The sequence below is a fragment of the Populus trichocarpa genome, chromosome 17 (assembly GCF_000002775.5).
Source record: "Populus trichocarpa isolate Nisqually-1 chromosome 17, P.trichocarpa_v4.1, whole genome shotgun sequence".
Taxonomy (NCBI): Eukaryota; Viridiplantae; Streptophyta; class Magnoliopsida; order Malpighiales; family Salicaceae; genus Populus; species Populus trichocarpa.
This window is the reverse complement of record NC_037301.2, coordinates 14,523,300-14,543,079: the sequence shown is the minus strand read 5'-3', so window position 1 is coordinate 14,543,079 and position 19,780 is coordinate 14,523,300. Positions and strand designations below refer to the sequence as shown.

General features: G+C 34.5%; 3 protein-coding genes across 5 annotated transcripts; all 3 read right to left on the bottom strand.

Annotated features, from left to right (window-relative positions):
• Window positions 1–2,196: 2,196 nt before the first annotated feature.
• LOC18106484 (UPF0481 protein At3g47200) lies at window positions 2,197–4,564 on the bottom strand. The gene is made up of 2 exons (XM_006372349.3): window positions 4,319–4,564; window positions 2,197–3,746 (listed from the first exon to the last, which is right to left on the bottom strand). The coding sequence occupies exon 2, from the start codon at window positions 3,714–3,716 to the stop codon at window positions 2,385–2,387; it is 1,332 nt and encodes a 443-aa protein (XP_006372411.2). The 5' UTR covers window positions 3,717–3,746; window positions 4,319–4,564; the 3' UTR covers window positions 2,197–2,384.
• Window positions 4,565–5,718: 1,154 nt separating this feature from the next.
• On the bottom strand, window positions 5,719–10,953 carry LOC7496600 (putative disease resistance RPP13-like protein 1). Of its 3 annotated transcripts, none has more exons than XM_024588540.2 (4): window positions 9,161–10,953; window positions 6,417–8,884; window positions 6,239–6,319; window positions 5,719–5,959 (listed from the first exon to the last, which is right to left on the bottom strand). In XM_024588540.2, exons 1-2 carry the CDS (start codon window positions 10,825–10,827, stop codon window positions 6,442–6,444), a joined length of 4,110 nt encoding a protein of 1,369 aa, XP_024444308.2. In that variant the 5' UTR covers window positions 10,828–10,953; the 3' UTR covers window positions 5,719–5,959; window positions 6,239–6,319; window positions 6,417–6,441. The 3 variants fall into 3 exon arrangements, with proteins under 3 accessions (XP_024444308.2, XP_024444309.2, XP_024444307.2); XM_024588541.2 differs by having other exon boundaries at window positions 6,417–9,744; window positions 9,831–9,969; XM_024588539.2 differs by having other exon boundaries at window positions 6,417–10,953.
• A 3,235-nt stretch (window positions 10,954–14,188) lies between these two features.
• LOC7496601 (proteinaceous RNase P 1, chloroplastic/mitochondrial) lies at window positions 14,189–18,548 on the bottom strand. Its single transcript, XM_002323926.4, has 6 exons — window positions 17,103–18,548; window positions 16,640–16,729; window positions 16,359–16,540; window positions 15,314–15,434; window positions 14,679–14,747; window positions 14,189–14,578 (listed from the first exon to the last, which is right to left on the bottom strand). Exons 1-6 carry the CDS (start codon window positions 18,276–18,278, stop codon window positions 14,480–14,482), a joined length of 1,737 nt encoding a protein of 578 aa, XP_002323962.3. The 5' UTR covers window positions 18,279–18,548; the 3' UTR covers window positions 14,189–14,479.
• Window positions 18,549–19,780: the final 1,232 nt, after the last annotated feature.

Sequence of the window (19,780 nt, the reverse complement as noted above, 5' to 3'; positions counted from 1 at the left end):
GTTCCGTTATTGCTCATGAAGCTCGTATTTTGTTATGGGTTAGATATATTTGTATTTTTTATAGAAAAAAATTCCTATAGATTTTTTAATATATTTTGTAGTTTTAATTTATCGATTTAATTTTAAGTTCATTATTATTTTTTAATTAATATGGATATTTAGACTAATTTGTGTGCATCTTGACTAATTTTATAAACTCTAGAATTAACAAGATTATATAAATACCTAGTAACACTAAAATTTATAAAATTTAAACTAATAATTTTAAAAGAATAAATTTACTACTAGTTGAGCTGAGTGAGCGTAGGAGATATTCTATCATGTATTGAGATTGTATCATGACCAATGAATGAGACAGTTTCTCTTTGGGTTTGTAGGGCCCATGATTTCGCTTGTAGAAGAATCCATTAGTTTTGATTTATTGCATTTTCCTAACTTGATTATGGTTGGCCCATTAGTCCTTTTCCATGGAAGACAGCCCATTGATTTTGTTCATTTGTTTCCTATCTACACACAGGAGCTTCTCGAATTGTTTCCCACTAGTCAACTCAGCCGCATGCTCTTTTTTTTTTTCTTTTTTCTTTACCAAACCAATTGTTGCACCCCCTAGTTTTCTTCTTCTTTTCTAGTTTTACTTTTTCAATGAAAAATTAAAAAATATATTTATTTGTTGAAATTAAACAAAGATGAATTTTTCAAATACAAAATATATCACAATTACAAGTTTACAACTGTTTTTCATAAAAACAAATTCAGAACCATAGTTTATAATGCTCATATTACTTTTGCATTATAATCTAATTTTAGAATATTAATTTTATTTCATTCAAATTAAAAATTAGTTAGCTAAACATAATTATATTTTATTTATAATGAAAATTAAATTTATGACCCTAACTAAATATGCAACTAGGAAAAGAACTTAATATTTTACATCGCTAAAAAATGATTGTATATAAAAGAAAAAAAATTGTATTGTTCATGTTTTTCTTTATTTTTAAATAGTGAAAAACTTGTATTGAGAAATTATGGAAAACCTCTAAAAATATTTTTCAAACTCAGTATAAATTTTTTAAAAAATAAAAAACCAGTTTTAAGTTTTTCAAATAGAAAAATATTGCATTTAATCATGAAATTCCCGTTGTTTTTTTTTTCCCCGACTTAAGTTTTCTATAAAATTGAAGCATTACTTTATTTCTCGTTTTTTTTCCAATTTGTAACGGCTAGTATTGGGTTCAAATATATTTGGTGCATGCCCTATCTTTTCATAGGATTCAAGGCTTGCGTTTTGGGCTTTAACTTGTATTATTTCATAGGCCCAGGTCTACTTTCCCTTTCTCAACTTTTGTAGGATCCTAAGCTGTAAGTGGCCCGATGTCTAGCTTTATTAAGTGTAAATTATTTCTTCAGTTTTGAGAAATAAATTACTATTTTTATTTATAAAATTAATTATTTAGTCACTTGATTATTGTTTACCACGCTTAATTACTTAATTATTTTATCTTAAAATGATATTTTCTTTACTCAATAATCTTTTCGTAATATCTGTTTATTTTCTTCCTTTTCTATTTAAAAAATGAACAAAAAAACTAAATAATTACTTTTTGGAAAAAATATTAATTGACATATTTCTCAGAACTATATGCAATACTTTATAGTTTAATTAATTTAAAAAAATGAATAAGATTGGTAATTTGATTTTTTTTTGTTTGGTAATAAAAGTATTTTATGACCGGATTGTGTATTAATCAAGACTAAATTCTCCTCTAAGCTATCTTAATGATGCACCCTTTACATTAACTTATCCATTCAAAAGAATTTAATATTTTTTTTTAATATCGACTTTGTAATTTAAAACTAAGAAAGTCAAGAGATTGAGATGTGATTACTCTAAAAATAAGTCAGCTCATAAATTCAACAAGTGTTGTTTAGTCATCAAAACTAGATTATATTAAAAATTATATCAATTCAAAAACACTTTAAATTCTGATTTATATTGTTTTCTAACAATATAATATACATTTTTCTTCAACAAACGAGGCTAAGTTTATGTATTGTTTTGTCTAGATTGATCAACAATATTATAGCACTGCTACTTTATTGTAGTTTGATTAATATCTAATAGCATAACAAGAAATCATGAAATGATAAAATTAAATTATTAGGTTAACCAGATGAAGAATATTAGGAGCAAGATAAACAAATAGCTGCAAGTAATTAATTAAGTTGGGAATTACAAGGTATCGAAGATAACAGATATATGAATTTACTCTTGACAACATACTAAATTTAAAAAAATTCAGCTAGAGACTAAAAGGACAAGGCCAACACATGTTTGGAAGAAGAAAGATACAACCATGGAGTCTGCAGAGCCAAAGGTGGAGCTAGCCATTAATAACAGGTGCAGGATCATGATAATAAGAAAGTACAGAGTAGATGGTTTGTATTAAAGTAGCTACTAGAAGGATAATGGCAGCAACGACTGATGTAGCCATCCAGGGATTGGCAAGATAGTCACGTAGCAAGGATTGCACATATCTGAGCCACCAGCTCGTTTTGCAGTAGTTAACCACCTCCTCGGATGTTCCTGCAAAATAAAAGTCTCGCACGACAACCTGCTTACCGATATTGTTAAAGAGATGTGCAACTTCTTCATAATCACCAAAATTGTGTGGAATTATGCCCTTGTTCACAAGAAACTCGACGTCTTTAGATGAGTCAACAAGAAAATCCATGAGTAACCCATAAGATGTCATGAAATGTTCTCGGCCATGCAAGCATTGCTCCATGGCAATGAGGTTTTGGAAGAGTGAATTCTCAACACACAATTGTCGGATTTTCATAGTACCCTTTTCAAACTTCAAATCAAATAGATCTTTTTTACTACCATTTCCAACCTCAATTCCCTTTTTCTTGTGATTGTTTTCAATGTCAGATCTAGCAAACTTAATTCCATTGTAACTGAGTTTTGTCGCACATTGCATTACTTTCCATTCTCCTTTGGCTGTTGCATGTTTACTTGCAGAATCCGGTGAGTAACAATTGTGTATTAGATCAAGCAAATGACAACTTTTGCTTCCCTTTCTCGACCGATCTAGTTTGAAAAAAGAAATAGCAAGATCATTTAATTCTGGTAGAGTAATATCACTATGGTCTTGTATTACCTTAAATAACTCCTCGAGAACAATGAACGGAATCTGGTTCTCTAGCAGTGCCAAATCACGCCGGACAACTGAGATCATCCGAGGATTAAGAAGTATGGGATCATCAGGTCTGAGGTCATTGATATAATATCTTATGAAAAGCTCTAGTATAAAGCAACCATCAACTAACAACATTCTGGCAAGTTCAGTTCCTGAGTGTTCAACTTTTTCTTCATAGTTAAGACGAACTTTTGCATCCAAATCTAAAGTAGCTTTACCACAAGCTTCTAAAGCATCTGTTTCGTTGCGTGTTCGTTCAAGCAGGGATAGCATGTAGGACAATTTATGTTCCTGCATAGCCTTCAGATTCTCCTTCGGCTTGTCCTTTGGATTGTGAAGAGGTCCGATTGAGATGGTTTGAGGACTGTAAGCATCATTTTTCTCATTCCGAAGCTTGTATGGTACCTTACAGATGGTATAACGAGTGGATGTTGATTGCAAATTTGCAATGTCTAGCTTTATGCTCTCCAGCCAAGCACCACCATCTGCACCTTGAGCTATATCTTTGGCCATAAGTTCCAAATTGATCCAAACGAGATCGATCTGACAAAGAATCAAAATATTGTTTTCAGTTTTCTAACCACCTTACTCTTATTCTTCATTAGCTAGTTGGGGTAGCATGTGCCTTTCCCATAACAATAGGTAGCAAAATAAATTCATATGCAATCCAACTTCAACCAAGAAATAACATGAACTGGAAGCTTTCACAATCTCAAATGTATTCTTAAACAAGCAGCTGGAAATCCAACAACAGCAAAAATAAATTGACACCAAATAGCAGACAACAGTCTTCCAACAAAGACAAGCACTCTCTCAATTAAAAAAAAGAATGGCAAGAAGGTCAGAGCAAATTCTGGGCAAGAGGATAAGATGCTACAACTTAGGAATCATGAAAGTGACAAGAATCAACATGCAAAAATGATGTGAAAGTGAATATAAATGACTAGGATCATACCATACCAAGAGGAAATAACAATAATTGGTCTAAAGCTTTTTTCAAATATAGACTTTAATTTGTTCCCAAAAGACTTTAAGAAGCAAAATCAGTTGTTCAAGCTTTGATTTAACACTTCGTATAGAGCATTTTCAAAAAGCAATAAGCAAAACACAATTACCTCTCGGTTCACCACAGTTTGCTTCCAAATTATCAGCGTTCTATCCAGCAATCCTTGTTGGAAAATAGCTTCGACTGTTGTTGCTGAGATTTGAACTCTCTTGGAGTCTTCAACTATGAATCTTTCATATTATCTTGGTGTGGAAATTTGGATCTACTCATCGGCAGTTAGGAAGCTAATTTGGCATGTGCTGGACTACTGTGCTTGGTGAAAGGCTGTAAAAAGAGGAAGAAAGATGTGATATATATATATATATATATATATATATATATATATATATATATATTGGAAATTGGTTTTAATATGATTAATGTGTATATTTAAAGTCAAAATAAATACCGAGTTTACTCACATTTAAAGGGAAGATTTTGTTGAAAAATTTTATTCAAGAAATATTTTAACATAAAATACTCAAATATTTAAAATAAATTAAGGTAAATCAAAAATTAATATCAAATAATTTTTGTATCATACTGAAAAATTACAAAACTTTTAAAGTGGTTTATACTGTGATGTCTTCGGAAATATAAATTGAGCTCATAGCATACCAAAATTTTTAAAGGGGAGAGGCTTTATAGTTTATACTGTGAGTTTTTTGCTCGGGAAAATTATAAAATAATTTTTCAATTCATAAAATTATTTGTTGTCACCCCCATAAACTATGTCTGATCAATTATTTTTAGTCATAGTTTTGCTTTATTTTTTAAAATTGAAAAAACATTTGATATTAAAATTCTATAAATGGTATGTAATTAAGGGTTAAAACGGTGGAATTAATTCTCTCTATAGCAGTTTTAATCCTAGGTCGCTTGTATAAATAGAGGGTGGAGAGGCTATTAGAAGCATTGGAAAATTATCAAGTCTTCTGCTATCTACTACCCTTTGACTCCTCTTGTTTTCTTTGTTGTCTTTTTGTATTCTTCAAACTTTAGATTTTTTTTTTCTTTCTCCTATGTTCTTTATTCCCCACTTCTATCTATTAAAGAGATAATGAACGAATTGGTATCTATATTTATTGATTTTATTTTAATTTAATACTTATTTTTTTCTTCTATTTTTTTTTACAATGCTATTGTTTGGGGAGGGAGGGGTTCTTTTACCATCAACTTATATATTACAGTTTTATGATTAAAATGGCGACAAGGATTTCTAAATAAATAAAAGAAATTTAAAACTCAAATCATTGAGTCAAATATGTTTAATAAGTTTAATTATTGTAATATATATATATATATATATAATTTAATAACATGAAAAACTAAGCAAATCTAAAATTAGTTATTTTTAATCAATTGCTGTAATATTCGGGTGTGATAAATATAAAATTTTAGATTAGATTAAAGCTACATCCATAAACGAAAAGGAAAGGAAATTCCGCTGTCAATCAGCAACACAAAATACAATACAATGGCAATTTTTTTATATTAAAATATAGAGGTTTTAGAGACTCAAAATCCTTATCCCTGTACACTTATTGCCCTCTGGATGTTCTGACAGCTAAAAAACAATGAAGATACAATACACAAGGCAAGTGAAACGGCTACCGTTCGAAACACCACAACAGGTCCTGCACATTCGGGACAAAGGCCCCATAATAATTCATAAACTATTGGTTTAACATCTGAAGACGGACTCAACAACCTGGAAAGCAAAAGAGCCGGATCAGCCACTACTACAAAATAGAATTACAATGGTAATTGTTCGATATCTATACTGATATTTTGAATAAAATCCCATTATAAATACATATTATAATGACATTTTAAACAATTTTATTTATTTATTATATATATAGTCGAAGAGCTTTATTTAACTTCAAAGATAATTATATCAATTTTATTAGCAATTATAAAGAACTTTATTGGCATTAGATCTAAAGACATGTTATTGAAATTTAATGGTGTTTAAGACAAAAGATACCTTAGGGCGAGTTCCGTTTACAGTAAGATCAACTTAGGATCAACAACGTGCATCGACAAAAGTAAAGGTTCATCAAGAATCCTGTCAAGATTCACAAGAATTAATTAGAGAATATGGAAAGCGTTGCCATAAGTTTGTTCATATTGATAACGCGAAAGAAATCTTTCAGTGGCAATACCTCATTGTGTTGGATTAAACAGAGGTTACAATCTCCTGCTCTTCACATTGAAATTGTGGTAACCAATCTTTATATTGGGGACATGAGATATCTTGGGCCAGTCTTCCCCTGTATCCTGTTGACACCTCTGTTCCATCAAGGGACATGACCTGATGTGCAGAGAGAAGAGATCATAAGGCAGGCTGCCTTCTGACAAGGATTGGAGCTTAGGGCAGTCTTCGAGTTCGAGTCCATAAAGGAACGTGAACCCTTGAAGTTCCAGAGACGTCAGATTTGGAAGATCACAGATTGAAAGAAATGTGAACGGCGCGGGGAGGAACGTACGTTGCTTGAGGGAGCATTCCACTTCATCACTGTAATCTAATGATAAGGTTGAAAGAGAAGGGAATCTACCCATACCCCATTTGTCGCAGCCAGCAAGGAGTTTTCTGCATCCTCGGATCACTAGTGATTTTAATTTGGAAGGCGAACTCAATCCAAAAGATGAAGACAAGCCCATTCCGAGAAATGGCTCAAGTTGACCACAATTATATAATTCCAGATTCTCAAGAGAAGGGAGGAGGCAATGCACTGTTTTCAAATTTGAACAATGTTCCAGTGAAAGAAGTTTCAAATTGGGGTACTCGCAGACTTCCGAATTCCAATTACTGTTGCCAGCAAGCGGTTCTAATGAAGCGGAGAAATCCATCCCAGGAAATGACTGAAGTTTCCCACAAGCAACTATTTTTAGATTCACTAGGGAAGGTAGGGAGCAGAACAATGATTCAAAATTTGAGCAACGTTCTAGTGAAAGAATTTTCAATTCTGGGTACATGCAGGCTTCCGAATTCCAATTACTGTTGCCAGCAAGCGGTTCTGATGAAGCGGAGAAATCCATCCCAGGCAATGACTGAAGTTTCCCACAAGAAACTATTTTTAGATTCACAAGGGAAGGGAGGGAGCAAAACAATGATTCAAAATTTGAGCAATTTGATAATGCAAGGGTTTCCAAAGTCGGACAGCCACTGCAAAAGGATTCGGTAGACATGGAATCACCAAGAAGTTCCTCTGGTCCACAAAGGGATTTGAGCTTTGGACACCTGCTGATCTCAAGTTGCTTTAACTGGGGGAAAAGATTTAGTGGGAAGAACTCGAGGGGATAGCGAGTGATGTCAATTTTTTGTAAAGTAGAGCAAGCATAACCCCACTCTTCAATTTCCTGACGTATAAAATCGAAGGCATGGAATGAATCGACTGTGAGACTTTGCGAGTCAGAAGACAATTTCTCTAATTGCACCTTATGAAAATCATTAGCGAGAATTATTTTACTGATGGGTGCAGGAGACCAGCCAGAAGGTGGACCCACAAGCTTACACTTTGCAATCTCAAGCTCCACTAAAGAAGGAAGGTCGCTGGGCAGTGTTGTTAGGCTTGGACACTTTCTGATGCAAAGCACTTGAAGGCTTCTGAAAGCTCTGCCTTTAGATTTCCATTCACGCCATTGTAGCATCCTCTCAAAAGTTAGGCTTTCAAGGGATTGGAATGGATTCCCTTCGGTGGTGGGACTTCCATAGAACTCATCACCAACATACTCTAGATTATAAAAGTCTTCAATCAACAGCGTTTTTAGAGATTCTAACTGACCAAGAGATGGTAAAGAGACACAGTATTTACATCCACTAAGCCTCAGATCGACCATTTTTTCGAAAGAAGTGTGTCCTACCCATCCTGGAAGGTTTTTACCTCCGTAACCGATTATAGAAAGATCTTCCACTTTTGCACTAGGCCACAATGCTTCAAGTACATCTTCTTCAGTTAAAGAATCGTCAGTATCCCTCCTGCCACTCCATCTTAACTCTAACTTCTTAAGATCCTTGCCCTTCAAATTGGCTTCAGAAGCATTTAGACCATGAGAAACATTTTGAAGGTTCCAAATACGAAGTTCTCCCAGTAGATATCTAAGCTCTCCTAGCTCATCAATTCTGCACCCATTTTGTTGTCCCACAAAAAAATCAGTCAACGTTTCAAGCTCTGTTAGTTTGCCCATTTGTGGTGGCGTCTGTTGCAATCCTGTTTCTCTAATATCAAGATGACACAGTTCAGTTAACTTCACAATGTTGGCTGGTAACTCAGCTAGATTTGGGCACTGGCGCAAGATTAATGTTTGCAAAGTGAACGTCATACACAAAGTTTCAGGTAAACTTTTTATTGATTCTCCAGAGATTTCAAGATGTCGTAGGTGTTTCAGCCAGCAAAATACATCAGGCAACTGATTTATGTTAGACAAAGACAATACCCGTAGGCGATTGAATGCCTTGAGTTTCTCATCATTAACATCTCCCCAAAAGGACTCATTTGATGGTGGCAAAATGGTACGGAAACTGTGAAATCCATCGCCCACAAGATTCTTTAGGTCTTCATATCCCCTTTTGCTACCACACCATAAGTGACGAGCTTTGCTAAAAATATGTGAATCACCATCATCCAAACTGACAGAAAAATCTCCACGTAAAAATTTCGCCCAACTGTGTACCAGGTCATTCATAACAAAGGCTGATGTATCGTCATTTTTTTGTTGAAAAAAAGAGTAGGCTACAAGTTTTTGAAAGTACCCGTATCCTACTTCTTTCTTCCCCTTATCCCCTCCTAGAAAACCATTAGCCAGCCATAAAAGTACAATTGTCTCCCTTTTAAATGAATGATCCTTAGGAAAGAGTGAGCAGTAAACAAAGCATTGTTTAAGATTTGAAGGAAATCTATAATACCTTAATTTCATAGTAGCAGGAATAATGACCGGTTGAAGATCCCACCTACTCGATATTTCCTCCCAGTACAAATCTGGTTTGCACCGAAGGTGATTCCCAATCATTTTTGCACGTAGAGGTATGCCACCGCACCTTCCCAATACTTTCGAACGGAAATTTATATCAAATGACAAACGAGCCTGGCTTTCTTCACCACAAAAAGCATGTTCTAAAAACAAGGCCCAGCAATCAGCATCGCTTATTTCCTTCAAATTAAAAGGTGTAACAGATGGCAGGACTGATGCTACAGTAGGACTCATCTCTCGTGTTGTAATGATGATCTTGCTCCCCTTTGCTGCAGATTCCAAAGCTGTGACTAAGAAATTCCATTGAGCATGCTGATCATCTGCCTTCCAAACTTCATCTAATACAAGCAATAATTTCTTTCTTGTCAATCTTTTCTTAAGCTCCTTTTGAAGCTCATTTGCATCCATGGTAACACCTCTGAATGAACCAATATTCTTCAGAATATCTACTACTATCCTGACAGCATCAAATTCTTGCGAGACGTAGACCCATGCTTTCAGATCAAAGCACTCCTGTACCTTCATATCAAGGTAGACAAGCTTAGCAAAGGTGGTTTTACCAATACCGCCAATACCCTCTAAAACAATTGCTTCTAAGCTTTTACCTTTTGCATCTTCTGATAGCAGCAAGGGCATTATGGTTTCTTTATCATAGTCCCTGCCATAAACACCATTATCAATATATGAATGTCCATCACTCCGTAGAAGATTGTGGCGGTTCTCCCCTTCTTTTGCCAACATTTCAAGCTTTTCAAAAATCTTGACTGAGTTTTCTACCATTGTCCCTTCCTTATTGTTTTCGTTAGAAGTACAAAGAGAGGTGAAAACGTTCTCGATCTTATCTAGATAGCTTTGAGAGCTGGATTTCAATTCTGCTCGTCTAGCTTCATGAACAATCTCGTCCAGCAAATTTCCAGCTTCATACACGGCATCTGTAGCTTGTTGAAGCCAATTCTTCACGTCTTCATTGGTGATCTGCTTTGTCTCAGCCTCAGGGAGCATGATCTTGATAGTATTCAAAGGTTCCTTCAACTTCTCGAAGAGTCCTTCGATGAGAATTTGGCGTCTGAAGGAACCTCGAAATTCAATCGGAGAACCCAACTGCTGGACCAAGAGAACAATAGTACTGCTGAGAAATTCTGATCCAAACTCAGCTTCCACAAAGCTCAAGCATGGGAGGCTTCCCTTAAAACTCTTTATCAGACAGAGTGTACGAGCCCTTTCCTCTAGCCCTCTTAGTCTCTCAAGAATATCTTTCAAGTTGTTTATAATTTCGTCCTCGGTGTTAAAATAGCCAGGTTTCAACTTTGATCCTCGAGCTTGACAAGAAATCACGTCCACCAAGTCCTCAGCTTCATGAACAACATGCTGAACATCATCGAGCCAATCCTTTACACCTTCCTTGGTGGTCTGCTTCCTCTCTGCATCAAGGAGTATGCTGTTGACGGATTTCAAACTTGTTGTCAACTTGAATGGGAGTCGTCCTTCAAGCAGCTTCTGGCGTTGAAAGAACCGCTGAACCTCAGGAGAATTAAACTTATGGACCAAAAGATCAACAGCACTTTTGAGAAATGCTGATCCAATCTCACCTAGAAAGGCCATAGAGAATCTTTGCAAAGGGTACGAGAGCAGAAAAATGGTGAGAGCAAAATGCAAAAGAATTGCAGGTAAGCAAAGAGAAGAGATAAGAGACTTTGATTGAAGATATAACTAAGCTTATGCATTGAATTTTCCTTGATAAAGTCTAGATCGGGGATAATATATATATATATATATATATATATATATATATATATATATATATATATATATATATAACTTTTATTTTATTTAGTGGTTCAATATTCACAAGGGCATTTTTTTTAATAAAAAATTAGGAATTTAAAAGGTTAAAAATGAAATTTCAGTATAACTTATATTAATTTTTAATAGTTAATTATTTAAAAAATTTGCTGAAAGCAGCTCAACTTATCAAGTGTTAACAAGTGAAATATAAATAACAAAAAACTTTAGAGATCTAAAGAGGAAATCAACCTTAAAAAACCTGAGGTTGATGAACAGTGAAAAACTGAGCTCTTTTAAATTTTTTTATTTGTTATTGTTAATGTTAATTTTTTGTTATTTTTATTTTGAAAAATGTTTTTGAAGATGTGTGTTATGTTTATAGACCATCACGTGAACTCTTAGCAAAATTATTGGAAGGATGAATATTCTACTATTTATTGAAAGATAATTTATGATATTAAATTAAAATTTTAAAGGTTTTTGTGTATATGTTTGATAACAGTTGTGATATTAAAATAATATTTTTTATTTATAAAAAATTATATTTTAAAATATAAAAAATAATTTTAAATAAAAAACATAAATTTGAAGGAACAACTTTTCCAAACACGCTCACAAGTATTGATGACAAGATATACTATTTGAGAAAGATTCTATTATTTATTGCATTGATTCTGAAAGAAATTATTGAAGGAAAGTGGTGATGGAGTCTCTTTCTGATCACATCCATCATGTCAGCGGTGGCTATTTCTCAGCCAACAATCACCTGTTGTGAAATCGTTAGTCGACCAATCACCCATTTCTTTCTTGATAATGACTTGTACCTTGAGCCAAATCATCAACCATTAGGCTCCAAATTTCCAAACAACGTATATGGACCCACCTTGGCATAAGAAACCGGACCCAGCACCAAGAAGAAAAGGGGCCGCAAAACCGAACCCATAGAGAAAGAAACAGGGCTGCGAAACCAGCCTAGAGAGGAAGAAACAAGGCTGCAAAACCGAGCCGAGAGGAGAAGAAAAAGGGTCTCAAAACCGAGCCCAAGAAGGAAGGAGAAAAGAAGATCTCAAAACCAAGCTTAATAATGCTGGAAAATGAGTTCAAATCCGAGCACATTGATCCCCTCATTTTCTGTGTGTTTCGGGCAATTCTTTTTTCTTTTTATAGACATACCAAATGATGTCCAGGCATCTTTACGCCACTGCAATGATGTTTGGAAATATAATTATAGTTATTTTTTAAAATGTTTTTTTATTCAGAAATACATTAAAATAATATGTTTTTATTTTTTAAAAATTATTTTTAATATTAGCACATCAAAACGATCCAAAAATACTAAAATATTATTAATTTTAAACAAAAAAAATCAAAATTTTCCCAAATAGTCTCTTATACTTGTCTAGACATCTTGACACACAACTATCTAAAAATAACATTCTCTCGCATTTCATCATATTTTTTTTTCTATACATTGCATTCCTTCCATACTTCAATATCTCATATTGGAGGCTATTTTTGTAGGAGAACACAAACCACCCGCCAAGTTACTTCAATTTTTTTTTTTTTCCCAAAATCAATTAAACAGCCGTAAAAAGGCTCATAATCATTTGAATTTCTTTTTTGGATTTCATCACTAACATCCTATTTGTACGTTTTCATTTAGTTTTAGCTATTACTAATTAAATCCAATCCGGTCCTCTAGAGTTACATAGATCAACTTAATTAAGTTTGAGCCAGCTAGTTCTTAAAAATAAATAATTGCGCAACATTACCTGAAATTGCTTCATACTACTATACAAATCTCCTTAAAAAAAATGAATGATCATCGACGAAAAGAAATTGATAATTAATTATGCAGCTTCTCGTTTTTGTAATGTACTGATGTGATGAAAAGCCTAAACCATCTTCATTAAAAAAAAAAAAAAAAATACCCTTTTAAAAACGAACTCATTAACACCAACACAGGTTTTGGTTGTGGCTGGGTAAAATACTTGTTTTTGCTGTGGCTTGACAAAATCTTTCTCCTTCCTCTTTTTTTTTCAGCTACTTTCTCTATCATTTATTAACATTCAGAACTAAAAGGTGAGAAAAATTAAGTTTTATGGATGAAATGTTAAAAGATCAAATATAAAAAATAAAAATTCCATGGAATAAAGTTATTTTAAATTACACTATGATGCACAAAGTGTATATGTGTATAGTAGTGCTAGCTCTTTTAATTTATAGGGTAATGTCTCTTAAATTGATTCTTAAAATAAACAATTCTTTTGACCTTCGTTCAAATGAAAAGAAAAAGGCACTGCAGCCATTTCCCACGCGATGGTGAAGGAATCCAGCCACTACATCGTTAAAAACACCATTAAATGAAATATCCTTCGATAATGAATTTATAGATATTTAAATTAGATCATTTCATTAACAAAATTAGGAGATATATAGATTTAGAAATTTCTTGTTAATGATGGGCCTGAAACTCATGCTGCTGCGCTCCTTGGATGGTGTTGGAGTGGAAATGAAAACTCATGGATATATTTGAACATATATGGGGAAAATTGGGGAATGGATGGCACATGAGTCATTGCAGTAAATGCAGTCCTTTGATATATTTATTCCAATTATTACTCCTGTCTCTTGATACTTGCAATTTCACTCATGAATGTGTTTTATCTCCCTGAGCTGATGAATGTTTTTTGTTATTTGCTTGGCACGGGTTATTGGTTAGTTTGCTTACAATATAGTTATTTAACCATAAGTTAGGTTGACTTGGAAAACTGTGATCTAAAATTTAACCTAGATCAGGTTTCAATTTAAAGTAGAAAAAACATTCTTCTAGTCAAACCCAACTAAACGAAATTATAATATAATTTTTTTTTTTTAATAAAAATAATAATAGTGACTTATGAATTGACTTGACATCCCATCTTTCTTTTGATCCATAAGCAAAATGCTTTCTCTATTTAGAATGAATTGTGTTGTTCAGCCAAGTTCCACTGCTCAACATCCATTCCAATTTTAGAGAAAACCTAGCTTGAGTTAGGTTTTAAGTTAATGGATCACCTGACAGTGCCAAGTTTTATTACTATGCTATTCTATATATGATACTAGTGAAATTGAAATGATCTTCAGAACAAATTCTAGCTGCCTAATAACTTCCACAAACTGGCGAAAAATTGGAAAGTGGAAAACAAACATAATCTGATGGTCAGCTGCTCATTGATTCATTGAACAAACTGTTTTCTCATTTTCCAACTATTACACAGGGGAAGCTATAACTTTCACAGAAGAAAATGGTAAGTTGAAAAATGACTCCTTAATTCTACGAGGTATGATTACTATTTGAAAAATACAGCACAGTAGAAATGGATAATACGAATCTCTCGATTCATTCCTCGTACACATGCTCATTCATGCAAGAATACTTGCCAGCATACGTTGGATGTAACCCATCCCTGTTGAACATAGCCATGAATCATGATTTGATGGGTCGGGTGGCACATAACCACTGCCTTGGGGTCTCAAGATCATCATTTGTGGTTGTCGGAACATGCCAACTACCATTTTCTGACTCCTGCGTTCACAAAACCATCATACACCAAAATCTCTTGAAAGCTCCCATATAATGATGAAAAAGATTAGCACGAATGCAGACTCATGGTTGAACATCGCACCTGAATAACAATTGAGTAAGGGGGAGGCATCTGCAAAGCAATTCCAGATCGCGATACTGAGAGTCGAACCTGCAAATATTTCCAAGAAAGATGAGTCCCTATATAATACATGGCATTATCAATTTCTTCTAATACTGAATATAGTGGAATACATTTTTTATTTATGAAATTCGATTAAACACATTCTTGGGTGAGTTTAAACTGGACACTCCAAGAAAACTTTGGCACATTCTGAAATGTTATTTCATGCAATGTAAGACAACTATTAGATCATATGATATTCTGGACACTCCAAGAAAACTTTGGCACATTCTGAAATGTTATTTCATGCAATGTAAGACAACTATTAGATCATATGATATTCAGTAGCCCTTAAGTAATGTGAGGTAAAAATGCTCTTAGGCAAAGAGTGTATAAGATCAATGAATTCAGAGCAAAACTTGGAAGCCCTTAAATGTACAACATCATGGACGTATCACCAGAAAGTACATAGTTTAGAAAACGCTCAAGAAAAAGCAAAACAAGGAGGTTTCACCTACTTCTCAATCAGAGAAAAGCTTAGTTTTGTAAATCTGCGAACCAACACAACATAAAACATATATATACACCACATGCATCTGAAAGAGTTGAAATACCTGATGCTTTTCCTTCCATCTTGGAAAAAAGGAAGTCCCTAGCAACTGGAACAAGTGGTCCCTCATTTCATCATTTGTCACCAACAAACACTTATAGCAAACAGCAGCATATAACCAGTACCTGTAAATAAACATGGCACAAATACAGCAAAGGAATTACAAAGGAGAAAGTGCCAAACAACAGCCACGTGGATTGCTAGGATGCACCTTAGCATTTGGTTGTGACACTTAGCAAGTTCTATCATACAAGGCCAAAACAATTGTTTAGAAAGATGATGGTTTGCAAAGATTCTAGCGTTTATACTCAAATACCAAATAACTGAAATCATAGCATACATAAGAGGTCGGTATCTTTACTACTCCCAAAACCTATGGCACGCAGCAGAAACAGCAACTCCACTTGTTTCGACAGGCCCAAAGGTCACCTATAGAACAATTTGAATTAATGCAAAAATTTGATCCTTTGGTAATCCAATCAATAAAAGTGATTAGCTTGCAGGGAATCCTAAATTAAAATATGATTTCTAATAACACTGGATAAAAATTCATTCATCTTGTATGCATTGTTGAAAGAATAATTCTCTTAGATCCTCACACATCAAGGCAATTTTCTTGCTTCTTTGTCCTGAAAACATTGAGCATTACTTTTCTTTTTCCAGCAACCAAATTGGACATCCAATGGTAATTCTAACACGTTGTTGGTTAGTTGAGAGTTTTGAAAGAGAAGAATTGCAAGAACTTCTGGTACTGTGCCATAAGTGTAGACCTTCAATATTTTTGGATGGAGAGTTATGCAAGACTTTTAACCAATCACATAGCACTGAGACATGTATTATGAGATAAAATATGATTTTGTTTTGCTTCACTTGGTGTAATTTTGTGGAAGCTTTTAGGAGCAATTACTTATACAGCGACAGGAGTGCACTTATTTTATGATTTTGGGATTTAGACTGTCTTCATTGTAAATTTCATAGCAAAGAACTTGCAAAACAGGGCAAGTTCGTATGAATACAACAGTCATATATTTCATGAAATGCACACTCACCAATCATCATTGGAACCAGCCGGAGTAACATAAAGAGCACCAGAATTTTTCCACCTCTCTAACAACTTCTTGTTATAAGGACTCTGAGCTGGACCCCCAGTTACACGACTTTTATGCAAAATAACGAGTGGCAATTTCTTGGATGGACTCATGTCGTGTAATCGATGTACAACAGAATTAAGCTACAATCCAAAAGAAGCATTCAGCGTCCCATCAGCATATCTTGCTATAAAGATATTAAGAGATGTAGTCTCATAAGAGTTACTCAACAGGCAACTTACCTGGGAGAAGCTGAAAGTCTGTTGATTGATAAGACTCAAATTAGCTCCATCTACAACTGCATCAAATGGACCATGCCGCTGAAGCCAATCCTGAATCAGTTCATTACGTAAGTCAGTTAATAGCTTATTGGCAATTATTTTATGTGTTATTAGCCTTAAGCATACAGACAAGGCGGTATCTACCATTGTTTATTCATTAAAAATTCAGTGACCAAAAAGTTATGGAGTACGTTGAGATTTGAGATTTTGATGGGAAGAAGAATACGATCATAAACAAACTAGTGATATACCAATGATCACATAGACCCATCCAACAAATTCTCATAATGTTGAGCGTATTTTGATTAAAGTTCTCATATGGAGACTCTTTTCCATGCTCAAGCAGTGGCGACAGAGAAACCAAGAGCTTTAAATTGATCAATTATTTAGTGACCCTTATGTTACAGAAGGAATTGTCTCGCACCTGGAACCGAATAAAATCAGCCTTAACCTCTCTTCCCAAAGCCAACTTAGATAATGAGATAGCAAAGTCCTCCGTCTCTCTTGGATCAATATCAATACAAGCAAGCCTCTCACCACAAGAACCACAAACACCCTCCTTGTCCATTTGAGTCCTGACCACTCTCCACTGCCCACATCCTAACCACCCTTGTCCATGCCAACCTCCTCCTCCTCTCGCAACTCCTTCCTTCACCTTTCTCACATCCCAATTCTCCTTTCCAGTTTTTGCAGCATGTTTGGACTTAAACCAATCTTCAATAATCCCTACAGTTGACTCTGTGGCCTGCCTTACAGAGGTTCGCAACCGATGCAGCAACTCATACACCTTGTCAGCATTGTTTACATCAGCACTAACTTTCAGAAGAGCAGAAAGCTCAGGCTCTTCAGCCACAACCCCATATTCAATCATATGTGCATCAACTTCATAAGCTTTATCAGCCATCCCTTTCTTACAAAACCCAAACAACGGCGGACCATAAGACCTCAACTTCGGCAGAATACCAAAACCCTTCATTTGCTTAACCAAATCAAAAGCCATTTCTGGATCTTCCATTGCAGAAGCCAACCTTGCTGCATTTGTAAACGTAGCCTCATTGGGAGGAACTTTATCGATAATCATCTGCTGAAATATCTCGAAACCCTGTTTTCTCAAATCACTTACATTTTCACCTCCATTTTGAGAGCACAGATAAAGCAACACATTATAATGGTGTTGATTAAGCTCAACCCCATTTTTCCTCGCCTCATCATACAACCTAAGCCCTTCAACAACATCACCACGCTTTGAACACGTATCTAGCTTAAACTTAAGCACTCCCTCTGGTGCCTCTCGTCGTGCTTTCTTTTTCTCCCTTAAAGACATTACATTACCACCAACAGCTTTCTCATTTCTCCGTGATGTCCCGGAGATTGCCAAGTTGCAAAATTTAGCTTTTTTATTCACAAACAAATCATGTGCACCAATAAAGTTTGAATCTTTTATGGGTTTTCCAAATAAATAACTGTGATTACAATGAATTGGGCTGTTCTTAAACAATGAAAGAGCATGGGTTTTCTTAGTAAAGTAAGAAAAAAGATTTGGTGAGGTTTTTGCAATAAAAGAAGGAACAAAAATAGTGCTTCTTCTACAGAGCAGCATTACTAACAGATACTGATAATTCCTCTTTCAAATTATTTTCCTAACAAGCAATAATAATTATATACTAAATCAGAAATAAAAAAATACATGAAATTAACAAAAAAATTATATATAAAAAAATATTTTTAGCAGGCAAAGTTTCTCCCTTTTTTAGCAGAAAAAACATTAAAGTTTCAATTTTGATGCAATACTTAGAAAGTAAGTGATTTGAGAGAAAGAGAAAACCTTGAGGTTTTGGGATTCTTTGAAATCCTTGACTTTGGAGGGACATAGCCAAAACCCTAAGAATTGGGGGTTTAGTGCAGGAGAAGAAGGCGGTAATTGGATGAATCCGGATCCGGGTGATAACCCAGAAGGGCAAACAATGTGGGTTTTGTGTGTTTTGGCCCATGTTTAATCCCTATGGGTTATGGGTTATGGAATGATGGGTTTATTCCTTTTCTTTTAATAATTTGACCCAAAAGGTTTTGTTTTTTTTTCTGTAAATATATTATATGAATTTAATGGCAAATGTAATTTCTTGGGAAATCTTTTGCACAGAAAAAATATTTATTTTTTATTTTTTTGAACATTAAAATATACAGGAACTCAAATAGAAAAAATTAAAGCAGGGAAGCTATTTTTATAAAATATAGGTACTAAATTATAAGATATAGATAATATAAGAGTTCATTCTTTATGAGTTCTTTTTTAGTACTTTATACTCAGTCCATTGATCTCCCTTTTGAATATGGCCCCATGGACTTGGACATCATCCTATCCTCAAAATCGAAGTGGAACTCTCATCTAGAATCGGTATTTTGTTTCATGTGTTCTCTCACTAAATTAGTCACCCCTTCATTTTATGTCTGTGGAAACCATGCCTTTTTTTACTTTTATTTTGAGTTGCATGTTAGAATTGATGAATCCCCTGCACTATAGAGTCTAGAGGAGGATCTCGCACATTCAACGACTCTGAACCTTCTTCCAGTAGATTTCTATGGTGATTTTCGTGTACATGTTGCTGCTCTCTCTGCATGCAATTAGCAAAGAAAAATGGCATATGCTTCTTGTTGAAGAAGGGTGTTTCTGTCACAAAAATCAGTGTTCCCACTCAATGCACTGATTTGTAAAATAGGCATTACCATTCTTTTCTATACAGCCGAATAAAATTGGGTGATAAAAATCTCAGTTCATGCAAAAATACTTGCAAGCTTCGACAGTGGATGAATCCTATCAAACCCGTGACCAGAATCTTGGTCTGGTTTTAATAACTTTGCTGTCTGCCATGCCAGTCACTTTACCGGTTGATCTAGCTATCATCCTACTCTAGATTTCTTGGATGAATATCAACATCACAAACTAAACCCTTTAACCAAAATCATTGATCTGTATAATAGTTTCCGTTCTCTTCTTTTCATGGAAGAATCTTGGTCCGCCCCTATCTGAAAAATAGCCGAAGAAGATGCTGACTAATTCCTCGTTCCAATCATTGCAAAATTGAAGAGATGGTATACCATATA